This window comes from Elephas maximus, chromosome 13 (assembly GCF_024166365.1).
Source record: "Elephas maximus indicus isolate mEleMax1 chromosome 13, mEleMax1 primary haplotype, whole genome shotgun sequence".
Lineage (NCBI taxonomy): Eukaryota > Metazoa > Chordata > Mammalia > Proboscidea > Elephantidae > Elephas > Elephas maximus.
The window spans coordinates 46,299,790-46,313,308 of record NC_064831.1 but is presented as its reverse complement, the minus strand read 5'-3'; the positions used below and the strand labels follow the sequence as shown (position 1 = coordinate 46,313,308).

The following is a 13,519-nucleotide window of genomic DNA, read 5'->3' as shown; positions in this document are numbered from 1 at the left end:
AAAAAAAACAAAACAAGATTTGACTTATACAATGGGTGCTTCTTATTTTCCCCAATCTCTTGGGGGTGCTTTATTTGTTGGGGGTTCTTTGTATAAATACAAAACGATAAAGCCCATCAGACATGAAGGAATTGCCACTCAGCGCAGAATGCCCTACCTAGTTCATTTCATTTCCCCCTTCTTCGCTACCTTCCTGGGGCGCTGCAGGTCCCCGCTTAACCAGGCGGGCTTAGAGGTTTACGTCTGGCGGCTGGACGTTATTGGTGGGCTTTCTTTAGATGACAGATCTTATGACAGGAAATAGCTGATGTTCTGGCACAGGGTTTACAAATCACACGGAGAGGATTTCAGACCCTCAGTCTGATGAGGTCCCGTCGGGCCTCTCCCTCTGCGGCCACACTCTGAGGCTGGCTTCCTGGGGAGCCTTTGCAACGGGAGAGCGCTGTTCCCGGTGTGTGGTGAGGCATCTTATCTCCTCGCTTCGGGGGACGCAGACTCCTCCTTCCAGGCCTCCAGCCAGCGGTTCTGGGGCGGGTCGCGGGGAGACTTGTTGCTGAGGAAAACCGCAGCCTCCAGCCCCAGCCCCGCCGCGCGCCCCCGCCTGAAGCCCCCCACCCGCGCCCCTCCTGCGGCCCCCCACGCACGCCCCCGCCTGTAGCCCCCACGCACGTCCCCGCCTGCAGCCCCACCAACCTCTCCCGTATGCAGCTTCTCCCCGCCCCGCCTGCAGCCCCCTGCCCGCGCCTGCAGCCCCCCACGAGCACCCCTACCTCCAGACCCTCCGCACGCCCGCTTGCAGCCTTCCACGCGCGCCCCCGCCTGCAGCCCCACCGCACAAGCCCCGTCTCCAGCCCTTGCCTCCCGCCGCCGCTCAGCCCTGGGAGCGCGCCCCAGCCCCCACGCGCGCTCCCGCCCCCACTCGCGCCCCCGCCTTCAGCCCCACTGCACGCGCTCCCGCCGCGCGCGGCCGCTCAGCCCGAGATGCGCGCCCCCGCCTCCCGCCCGCCGCGAGCTGCCCCTCAGCCCGGGGAGCGCGCCGCCGTGCCCGCCGCTCTTCCTCAGGCAGTGGCGCCGGCTCGCCGCGGGAGGCGCTGTTGCCGCTGGGGCGCGCCACCCCCTCTTCCTCCAGCTCCGCCCCTTCTCCTCCTCCTCCACCTCCTCCTCCTCCTCACTAGGGCTGCCAGGCCTGGCGGGGGCGAGCGTCCGGTTTGCGGGAACCCTACGGAAATGGCAGCTTGCGCAGTGGAGGTGTTCGGGCTCCCGGAGGACGAGGTGCGGGGGTCGCGGCTTGCAGGGCGGGCGTCCCGGCGCGCTGCCGTCAGCCGGCCCAGGCGACGGCGCCCGCGGCTCCGCGCTCAGCCCGCCCTCCGTCCGCGCGGCCCGGGGGGCCGGGGCAGCTGGCGCGGGCTCGGGGCAGCCGGCGCGGGCTTGGGCTTGCTTTCGGGTCGCGCTTTCCTCGCCAGCCTGTGCCCTCAGCCCCTCCGCCTAGTGAGCTACTGCAGCAAGTGTGGGGCCCGGGCAGTCGGGGCTGCCTGCGCCGGGGTCGCCCTCACCCCAGCCCCTTCCAGCCGCCCACGGGACACGAGTCGACCGGCCAGCGCCCGCTGCTCAGCATCCCCGGGCTTGGCCACCTGCGCTGGCGGAGCGGGCGACTGTGGGCTTTACCTGGAAACTGTAGGGAATGGTCGTCAACATTGCTTCTTTTCTTTGTCTGAAATCCTTTTTACCCCCGAGTCGGGGCGGGGAGGGTGGGCCTGCAGATAGATGAGCAACAAGTGTCAGTGTGGGACCCCAACCCGTTAGCGACCCTATAGAACAGAGTAGTAGTGCCCCATAGGGTTTCCAAGGAGGGCTGGTGGATTCGAACTGCCGACCTTTTGTTAGCAGCCCGAGGGGTGGTACAGTGGTTAAGAGAGCGTCTGCTAAGAGGTTGGCAGTTCGAATCCACTAGCCGCTCCTTGGAAACCCTAAGGGGTAGTCCGATTCTGTGCTGTAGGGTTGCTATGAGCTGGAATCTATTCATGGCAATCGGTATGGTTTTTGGTCAGTGTGGGACGGTCATTCTAACTTTCATTGTCTTCATTGATATTTAAAAATAAAGCCGGAAAAAGTATAAAGAGTTAGAAGAACCTCCTACAGATGTTCATTCTGAAAAGTACGTTCAATTCCGGGGCTTGAAGAAGAAGGCGAAGCTGTCTCTTCTCAGCTAAGTAACGTAGGCCGGTTATGCCTTACGATGATTAAGAAGAAGGCCATTTTGAGAGAATTGTTCTGTTCTAAATGAGATGTGGTTTCCTTCTGTTCTTTGTGATTGCCTCAAAAACGGGAATGCGTGTAAGTGAAAAGGCTGTGTAGTCTAACAGTGAACAGTTCAGACTGAAAAGAAAATTCAGCGTTCTTACTGACTGACTAAGCTGTCACATGTGTGCTCTTTATCAAGATGGGACTCAATTAAGTGTAAACACGGCAGCGTAGCTTAGGTTTACTGCCTGGGTTACCTCTAATAGGGTTTTAATGGTGTCTGCTCTCAGTGACTCAATGTCCTCTACATTTCTCTGGGGTGTCCTTGGTTTGTAAACAGTAGGCAATTTATTAACGCAGGAAAGTTAAGTCAGAGTATTGTCACAATGCTTATGTGATGTGATTAGAGCTTCGTTTCTTAGTTCAAGTTGCCAGAAGAGAAGCAAAATGGTGGTGGAAAATGGTGGCAGCTTCTGGTAGGCCCTCAGAAAGGACAGTCAGTGTGTTACCGCTGAGGAGAGTTCTCTGGCTACTGTCCCGTTATTGCTCTGTAGGACACATCGGAGGGAACCCTGCAGCACTGCACCTGCGATGGGCTTCTTATCAGGCCAGTCTTCCTGCTGGCTACAGGAGTTGCTCGCTGCAGATAACCCCAAGCCAGCCTCTGACCCAGTCATGCTGGCTGGACTTTTCCTCCTGTTGTTGTTACTCAGAGCCAGGCGCTGCTATTCTCCTCTCATCCCCTTTCAGCGGAGCTGATTGATCAGAGGCAGAATATTGGCCACAGGTATCCTTCGCGGTCTGTTCCCTCCCTCTTGGTACAGCCTCTGTGTTTTCAATTAGCTGCTTCTCTGCCCAACTGAAATAAAACTAATGGTGGCAGATGGGGGTCAGTCAGCGGCCAGGGCTGAAGGCCAGAAGCTCCACCCTTTGGAATCAGTGGTTCCTGAGCTAGCTGAAGGGTTTGTACTTCCGGGAAGTTTCATGTCTGTGCAAGGCCCCCCCTGTTTGCATGATGGGGATCTGGCCGCCAGTCCTGTGACTGAAATTTCTTTCCATCTCCCTAATCCTCTCTAGCATGGAGGAAGAGGGTGAGGGAGGAACCTGGGAGCCATGATGATGAACTGCCTTCCACTTAGACCATTATAATTTGGGCCGTTCATTCAGTGACGCTTACTAACTTTCTGCCCTGTATGCTGTATTGTGCTGGCCACTGAGGATATAGGGGAAAAACAGTCTCAGCCTTTAAGGAGCTCGCAGTCTGGTGGGAAAGGTGAAAATCACAGTGTTCTGGTAGAGGTTGCCATCTCTTGACTATGGTTTGTGTTTAGTTTCTGGCCAATTACAAAAGTAAGAGAGGGCTTAGAAGACTCCCCCTTTCTCTTAGAAGGAAAACGTTGCAGCTATGTCATTTCTAAAACGCACAGACTAGCCTGGGAATAGGTAGCCCTCTGCTGTTGATTAAAAGTAAGGTAGCTTTTCTATTGCAGCCAAAGGAGAGGATTCTTATTTTAAATTTGAAGCTGAAACAAGGAGAAAAATATAGAAACAATAGAAAATAGTGAGAATTGTTATTTAAGCAGCACATACTGAATAGCCACTGAGCCACACTGTGTATTAGTCCTGAAGTATTCTAAAGTTTACATCGTGATACTTCTTTCTCATTTTTCTTCCACGTGAAAGTGTCTTCTAGTAAGAAACAGCCCTGGCTTCGTATGCAGAGCTTTGCACAGGCATTAAAGCATTAACAAACTAAGGAGGAAATTTAACATAGATACCAAGCTTTCTCTGACAGCTTCTTGGGATTAAGAGTAGAAAGTAACTCCCACTAGTCTTTGGTGGGGAAGGGTGTGGTGGACATGAGGGCTGGAATTCAGCATCCCTTCCAACTTCCTTCTAGTGGAGTCCCTGGTATGCAGACTGGAAAGCTAAACACTGTGTTCCCCTGACTCCCTAGCACATAGTGTTCTGGGTGTGAAGTAGGTCCCCCCTGTTAGGTGAACTTTCTTGAGATTTGGAAGGTGGAAGTGAGGCGAAGCATGCCTTCTGTGTCTTTGGCTTTTTCTGCTGAAGCACATAGTTACGGAGACATTGAGTTTTTCTGCAAAAGCGTTCTAGAGCCTGGCCACTTGTTTTGTGGGTATTGGTAGGAAGTTGCAGAAGTAGTGATGGTGGCTTCCTGATGTCTAGATGGCAGCGATAAGGTGTGTTCTTTCTGTTCTTCAGGTCAGCCATTCTGTTGGTGGCTCCTGGTTCCCTGCCTTCATGGGGGCAGAGGAGGCAGCTTCCTGGGTGGGCCAGCTCTGCGATGTTGTTCTGGCCTCTGAAGGCCAAGCCTAGAACCTGCACCTAATTCTCGGTATTAACTTCTTTCTGTGTAAAACTGCTGAGGTTTCTAATAGAGTAATATTTCTGTTTCCTGCAACTGACCTCTGACTGAAGGAAGGGAAAGGGAGAGAAAGAAGGGAAATAAAGAGGGAAGAACTGAGTGTCGCCTGCCAGTTTGGAAATATGGTTGGCACATATGTAAGAAAGATGCTCTTGATGGCGCCAACCTGTGCAGTGCACAAGTGGGAGGGTAACGAAGAAGTGCGTATTCTGTCACTTTGGGACCCACTGAAGCTGAACAGGAGCAGACCCCACCTCCCCAGGCATTGTGCAGAGTCTGGGAGCAAAGTTCCCATACCTTTCTTCACTGCCCACAAAGAAGGAGAGGCACAATTCCAGCAGCATTAGTAATCTGTCTCAGGCTTTCATATACAGTCAGGGATCACTTCACATCCATGATATCTTCTGTGAAATAGGACATTATGTGGTTTGGACGTTGTGTGAACACCATATTCTATACCATGTAGAGATCACCTTGAGGTGTAGCTGATGGATGCGATCTTTGGTCCCGGTGGAGAGCACATCCAGTGTGTGTTACAGACCATTGACCGAGTGAGTCAGATGGACCACAAAGGCGAGGCTGAGATCTTGATATTTGGGCGATCTTATTACCAGAAGGACACAGCAAACTATTATAGCCAGCACTGGGTGCAAAGTTCAGAGAAGGGCCCTGCCCCGGAGGCTGGCACCCAGCAGGCTCTGGAAGCTGCAGAGGTCTGGGTTACCAAGCTTTGACGGTAGTTTGTGCCCTGAGGTGGGAGCCATGCAGAGGTTAAAGTGGAAGCTCTGTCTTGAATTCCTTGTAGGTCCTGCTTCTACCCTCTGGGTTGAGAATGATGAGGTGGGATTTTTTTCTTTCCCTAAATTAAATATTAGCAAACACGAATTTAAAGAGTTCTAATAAAGAATCGAATTTCCAAAAGAAAAAAAAAAATGACCACAGATATATATATGGTTGAACATTGCCCTAAATGTATGGTTGAACATTGCCCTAATGGATGTTATGCTGCGCATGACTGTATTGTTTTTTGACACTATTGCTTTTTTGCAACTCTTTAATTCCACACTCACCCCAAGCATTTTTCATGAGTTTCCATGGGACCAGAGTGGTGAATAAATATAGTTTTTAAAAAATAATTTATTTTCTGATTACTTTAAACTGATGTAAAAGTCAGAAGTACAGTACGAAGAACTCCCATATCTTCCTCATGCTGTTTCATCAACTAACATGAAATTAACTAGCTAATTACCAGAAATTCAAGCTAGTTCAGAAGAGGTGATGTGGTTCCTGGCCTCTGAAGAAACCAGGGATATCGTTGCTGTTGTCAGATGGATCCTGTCTAAGAGCAGAGAACACCAGAAATATGTTTACCTGTATTTTATTGATTGTGCAAACGCATTCTACTGTGTGGATCATAGCAAATTATGGATAACATTGTGAAGAATGGGAATTTCAGAATATTGCGTTCATGAGGAATCTGCGTGGATCAAGAGGCAGTCATTTGAACAGAACAAGGAGATACTGTGTGATTTAAAGTCAGGAAAGGTGTGCATTAGGGTTGTATCTTTTCACCATAGCATGTTCAATCTGTATGCTGAGCAAATAATCTGAGAAGCTGGACTATATGAAGAAGAACGGGACATCAGGATTGAAGGAAGACTCATTAACAACCTGCATTATGCAGATGACACAGCCTTGCTTACTGAAAGTGAAGAGGACTTCAGGCACTTACTGATGAAAATCAAAGACTATAGCCTTCGGTATAGATTACAGCTCAACATAAAGGAAACAAATGGACCAGTGAGCAATATCATGATAAATGGAGAAAAGATTGATGTTGTCAAGGATTTCATTTTACTTGGACCCACAATCAACACCCATGGAAGGTGCAGTCAAGAAATCAAACAATGCATTGCATTGTGCAAATCTGCTGCAAAAGATCTCTTTAAAGTGTTGAAAAGCAAAGATGTCACTTTAAGGACTAAGGTGCACCTGACCCAAGGCATGGTGTTTTCAATTACCTCATATGCCTATGAGCTGGACGATAAATAAGGGAGACCATGACGTCTTTGAATTATGGGATTGGTGAAAAATATTGACTATACCATGGACTGCCAAAAGAATGAACAAATATGTCTTGGAAGAAGTACTTTGTACATGTTATCAGGAGGGGCCAGTCCCTGGAGAAGGACATCATGGTTGGTAAAGTGGAAGGTCAGTGAAAAAGAGGAAGACCCTCAATGAGATGGATTGATACAGTAGCTGCAACAATGGGCTCAAGGATAATGATTGTGAGGATGGTGCAGGACCAGGCAGTGTTTTGTTCTGTTGTACATAGTTTCACTATGAGTCGGAACTGACTTGATGGCACTTAACAACAACAGTGCTTTCATCTTTAAAAGTAGTGTAAGTTGTAAAATAACAGTGAGCTGTTATTTATTGGAAATTGTATTGATTGAATAAAGTTGTGGTATTCTAAATTTGTAATATCCTTGTAACTGCATTAACTATAGCACACTTTTCCCAACCTTCACCCATGCACTATATCTGTGGTTCTCAAACTTTAACGTCGATAAGAATCACCTAAAGGTTTTGTTAAGAAGCATAGGTGGCTGGCCCCACCCCAGAATGTCTGCTTCAGTAGATGTGGCATGGAGCATGAAAATTTGCATTTCTAACAAGTTCCCATGTGACGCTGGTACTACTGGTCCAGGGAGTATACTTTGAGAAAACTGCTCTGTCCTAAATCTACAGATTCTGTGTATTCTTTGCCATGGTTATTACTGTCAAAAATTCCTGAGGAGTTTGGACTCCTGCATAGCAAATATAGAGCAATCATATACTCCAGCTTTATTAGGACAGTTCTGATTTCATTTACTTTATTTTCCAGGACGGTCATCTAGCATTTATGTTGTTAGGTGCCTTTAAGTTGGTTCTGACTCATAGTGACCCTGTAGGACAGAGTAGAACTGTCCCGTAGGGTTTCCAAGGAGCGGCTGGTGGATTTGAACTACTGACTTTTGGTTAGCAGCTGAGCTCTTAACCAGTATGCCACCAGGGCTCCATATTTTCACTAAAACATTTCAAATAAATTTACATGCTGGGGAGAAAACTGCTGTCAGTCCATTTGTTGTTATTGTTGTTAGGTGCCATCCAGTTGGTTCTAACTCATAGTGACCCTATGTAACAACGAAACACTGCCCAATCCTGCACTATCCTCACAATCATTGCTATGTTTGAGCTCGTCATCGCAGCCACTGTGTCAGTCCATCTTGTTGAGGGTCTTTCTCTCTTTCGCTTACCCTCTACCAAGCACGATGTCCTCCTCCAGGGACTGGTCCCTCCTGATAACATGTCCAAAGTACATGAGACGAAGTCTCGCCATCCATGCTTCTAAGGAGCATTCTGGCTGTATTTTTTCCAAGACAGATTTGTTCATTCTTCTGGCAGTCCGTGGTATATTTGGTATTCTTTGCCAACGCCATAATTCAAAGACATCAATTATTTGGTCTGTCTTATTCATTGCTGTCAGTCCATAGGTTCCAATTTTTCTTTCGGAAAATATGGTCACTGTAAGTTAGATACATAATGTTGCTCAAAAAGAAAAAGAAAAAAATACACTTCCCTTCCACTTTAGCAATTTCTTTTGTTAGATATTTAATATTTACGTTAATAAATCCATTGCCGTCAAGCCAATTCCGACTCATAGCGACCCTATAGGACAGAGTAGAACTGCCTCATATGGTTTCCAAGGAGTGACTGTTGAATTCAAACTGCCTATCTTTTGCTTAGCAGCCAGGCTCTTAACCACTGTGCCACCAGGGCTCCATTTGTATGTAATAATTTACATTATGGAATAAATTACATTATTATGACTATGTAAATTCAGCATTCACATCTGAACCATCGTACCAGGTTTCTTAATTTATTGTACATCTTTTTTTTGCGTATTTTTTATTTGCTGTCGTTTTCTGTATACCTGTCACAAATTGCAAACCCTCCAACACAGCTTTAAAAAACTACTCAGTGCAGGTTAAAATATATACAGATAACACGCACACAGTTTCTTTTCCTTCTTTCATATGGGAGACGGCATCTGTATAAAAAAATTTTTTTTTTTATACAGATGCCGTCTCCCATATGAAAGAAGGAAAAGAAACTGTGCGCGTGTATACCTATATATATATGTAGATGTATATGTATGGGTGTATATTTGTTGTTGTTATTTAATGTCAAGTCTATTCTGATTTGTGGCAGCCCCATGTATGCAGAGTAGAACTGCATATGGATGTGATTGAAAAAACCAGGTCTGACAGTTTTCTATCAGAAAATTTCAAGTAAGATGAAGTTAAAATGAATGGAAATATGAAAAGATGTGGCATTTCTTACTTAATTTTATAATGGAATCTTTAAATCAATATAGCTTCACATCAACTAACTAGAACATTTAAAATAACTTTAGTTCTGATTCTTGTGATGGGCAATTCAAGAGAAAGTTTAAAAGTTCAATATGTCTGTGAGTAATTTATAATCTTTAGAATTGTTTTTAATTAATGCTTATTACATTCTTCTCAGGAGACTTCTGAGGTAGTTTCAGTAAAAGTTAACATAGATGTTTTTTAAAATTGGGAGCTCCACAAATATGGCACTTTTTTAGAAGGGTGTGATCATTTCTTTTCTCAATTAAGGTCATATGCGAGCCATGAAAGCTTGTCTGAGTTTAGAAAAGATAACATTACCAGGTAGCAGTGTTTGAGTCACTCTGGATTACACTTTACCGCTTGAAAAACTTTGTACTTATTAATTAGGTCATCACAGAAAGGATTTTAATGGTCAGAATTCAGTCTTGCAGACACTACCTGTTTAATGCAGTGTGGTCACTTCCCTTCCACCTTAGCAATTTTTTTTGTTAGGTATTTAGTATTTACGTTAACAAATCCATTGCCATTAAGCCGATTCCGACTCATAGCAACCCTATAGGACAGAGTAGAACTGCCTCATATGGTTTCCAAGGAGTGGCTGTTGAATTCGAACTGCCTATCTTTTGCTTAGCAGCCAGGCTCTTAACCACTGTGCCACCAGGGCTCCATTTGTGTGTAATAATTTACATTATGCAATGAATTACATTATTATGACTATGTAAATTCAGCATTCATATCTGAACCATCGTACCATGTTTCTAATTTATTGTACATCTTTTTTTGAGTATTTTTTATTTGCTTGATTGACAGAGTGGGAACTGGGCTTTTAGGGCCAATGGAATACTCCAATTGGCATATTTACTCAGTGCAACTACCAGGAAAAAAGAGTAGTCTATAAATCCCTTCAGATTTTGGGGAATCATAATTGCCCCAGAAAAACTGAAACTTCAATTTATATGTTTTCACTGGTGAAAAACAAGCCTCCGGGAATTGATGGAATACCAATTGAGATGTTTCAACGAACGGATGCAGCGCTGGAAGTACTCACTTGTCTATGCCAAGAAATATGGAAGACAGCTACCTGGCCAACCGACTGGAAGAGATCCATATTTTTGCCTATTCCCAAGAAAGATGATCCCACTGAATGAGGAAATTATGGAACAATATCATTAATATCACATGCAAGCAAAATTTTGCTGAAGATCATTTAAAAGCAGCTGCAGCAATATATCGACAGGCAACTGCTAGAAATTTAAGCCAGGTTTAGAAGAGAATGTGGAACTAGAGATATCATTTCTGATGTCAGATGGATCCTGGCTGAAAACAGAGAATACCAGAAAGATGTTTACCTTTGTTTTATTGACTACACTAAGGGATTTGACTGTGTGGATCATGATAAATTATGGATAACATTGTGGAGAATGGGAATTCTGGAACACTTAATTGTGCTCACGAGGAATTCGTACATGGATGATGAGGGAGTCTTTTGAACAGAGCAAGGGGATACCGCATGGTTTAAAGGCAGGAAATGGGTGTGTCAGGGTTGTATCCTTTCACCATACTTATTCAATCTGTATGCTGAGCAAATAATCCAAGAAGCTGGACTATATGAAGAAGAACGGGGCATCAGGATTGGAGGAAGACTTATTAACAACCTGCGTTATGCAGATGACACAACCTTGCTTGCTGAAAGTGAAGAGAACTTGAAGCACTTTCTGATGAAGATCAAAGACTGCAGCCTTCAGTATGGATTACACCTCTACATAAAGGAAACAAAAATCCTCACAACTGGACCAATAAGCAGCATCATAATAAATGGAGAAGAGATTGAGATTGTCAAGGATTTCATTTTATTTGGATCCACAATCAATGCCCATGAAAACAGCAGTCACGAAATCAAAAGATGCATTATATTGGGCAAATCGGCTGCGAAAACCTCTTTAAAGTGTTGAAAAGCAAAGACGTCACCTTGAGGACTAAGGTGTGCCTGACCCAAACCATGGTGTTTTCAGTCACCTCATATGCATACAAAAGCTGGACAATGAATAAGGAAGACCAAAGAAGAATTGACGCCTTCGAATTGTGGTGTTGGCGAAGAATATTGACTATACCAGGGACTGCCAAAAGAAACAAATCTATCTTGGAAGACGTACAGACAGAATGCTCCTTACAAGCATGGTTGGTGAGACTATGTCTCACATATTTTGGGCATATTATCAGGAGGGATTAGTCCCTGGAGAAGGACATCATGCTTGGTAAAGTAGAGGGTCAGTGAAAAAGAGGGATACCCTCAATGAGATAGACTGACACAGTGGCTCCAACAGTGGGCTCAAGCATAGCATCGATTGTGAGAATGGCACAGGACCAGGCAGTGTTTTGTTCTGTTGTACATATTGTTGTTATGAGTTGAAATTGATTCAACAGCACCTTACAACAACAACAACAGCAATTAGTTATTACAAAAGATTATGAATTTTTGGGTTATCGTGTACAACAATGATAAATTCATGTTCTTATAATTTGACTATATTTTCTTAGAAGCAATGATAAATTCTTGTTCATTTTAGTAATTTGACTCTAGTTCTATTTGACTTTTCTTTGTAGGTAATCATGTTATCTACAAGTAGCAATTTAGTGTTTGTTATTTTCTCCTACATATTTTTAATCAAATTAATTCTAGAAAAAGCAGCTTCTTCCAATTAGTTTTAATATCATTCTGTAAAAATGGAATGGTAGACAGCATCTGACATCCTCTAACTTCATGAGGGGGAAGGAGAATCAAGATCAACAGCCCAAGACTGATTCCTATGAGGTGGAGGTCAAATACACCTCCACCCTCCAATCAGTTCACCAATTCTGACACCAGCCATCCCCCCCGCAGTGCTTTCTACTTCTCTGCTGGATTTGATAATTCATTGCAAATGGCCACACAGAACTCACAGGCAGTATTCACAATTATGGGGTTTATTAGGGAAGTTACAGGTTACAGTTCAGGATCAGGAACACTCAGGGTAGAGTTCTTCAGACAGGACAGCCTCTTCTCAGCTGTGCCCACAGGCACACCTCTCTCTGACCCTTGGGCCCTTGGCCCCTGCTCTGCTTGGGTACGTGTTACAGAGCTCTTTAGCTCTGCCAGTGAGTACTCGGGGACACCCCACCCTGCCAGTAAGCCTTGGCCCAAAGGCACTCAGCTCCCTCATCCGTGGGCTGGCAAGAGTAGTTCTACTACCAAGTGCCCAGAGTCAACTCGCTCTGCCAGGAAGCCTCCTGTCTGAAGACTCTCAGCTCTCTTATTCCATGGGTCAGCATATCCACTGTAGCTGCCTTGCTCCATAGGCCAGGAAACTCACTGCGCCATCTCATGCCAGTCTCCTGGTTCTATTACTGCTGTTTCTCTGTCGCTGCTTCTTGCAGTCTTATGCCATCTCCAGTGTTACAGCTCTCTCTTTCTGTCCCCTGGGTCTAGGAGGTTCTCAGTACAGGGATCATGGGACTAAAGAATGTGCTCTGCTTCTATCTTTTCTTGGTGGTAGTGAGGTTCCCCCTTTCCTCTGCCTTTGGGATGGCTCATTTTAAGCCTAGCAGGATGGCAAAACTGATCAATCCCCTTATTAGGGTTCCATATATCTCATTTGCATGTTCCCAACCCCACAAGGGTGGCATGTACCTTATTTGCATTACTGACAAGCTGTCCATTCCCCTTGGTGGGTCACAATCACCTTATTTGCATAGTCCCACCCATTCATTTGGTGAGAGTTACAAGACCATGGGTAGAAAGGCCATGTGGAAGCGATCCATTGTAGCACATATTCTAATTCATTTGAGATATATATATATTTCTTTTTCCAAAGGTGTGTGTTTTAGCTAAGTTATAAAGTACTTGAAAATAACATACAAATTTTTGTATTTCAGGAAAATTCACGAATCGTGAGGGTAAAAGTTATAGCTGGAATAAGCCTTGCCAAGAAGGATATCTTGGGAGCTAGGTAAGTGTATATCAAATTGGATTGTAATTCTAAAACTTAATATTTGTTAATGAATTTAAACTTTTTTTTCCCTTTTAAATTTCAAATTTTTTCCCTAAACCTTGATTAAATGAAAAAATCTAATGACATTATTAGCAAATTGTTGTGCTAGGTGGAATTTCCAAGTTGGTGGCTTACTAAATTTATTGATATCTGATTTACTGAATTTGTGAAGTTAGCAAAGGGCACAAATCTGAGTGGCAGTTATAAGATATGCTATTGAGCTTGTTTCCAGGAATGGAAAATTTTAACAGGCCGACTCTCTGAGTAGATAACAGCCATGAACGGTGGACATAATACAAAAAGCAGCAACTAGAGACTGTGGGGGTGAACAGAAGCAGACAGATTATGATGGGAGCCACATTTGGAGGAGGGGAGTTGTACTGAGTCAGTTCCTAAGTTTATAAATTTTAGTCTGAGGCCATGTAGAGTCAGAACCTGGA

The 13,519-nt window shown here is 45.0% G+C and overlaps 1 protein-coding gene across 2 annotated transcripts in view; it reads left to right on the top strand.

Moving 5' to 3' along the window:
• The first annotated feature begins 378 nt into the window (after positions 1-378).
• Positions 379-13,519, top strand: part of NEDD4 (NEDD4 E3 ubiquitin protein ligase) — a 124,088-nt gene continuing 110,947 nt past the window's right edge. The window contains exons 1-2 of one of the 2 annotated variants that reach the window (XM_049905257.1): positions 379-451; positions 12,964-13,037. Coding sequence is in view for 1 of the 2 variants with exons in the window: in XM_049905256.1 (XP_049761213.1) it covers positions 1,228-1,272; positions 12,964-13,037 (119 nt within the window). In the remaining variant the exon portion in view is untranslated. Of the gene's footprint in view, positions 452-1,146; positions 1,273-12,963; positions 13,038-13,519 lie in introns of those variants that run through there. The other variant, XM_049905256.1, reaches the window with a different exon arrangement.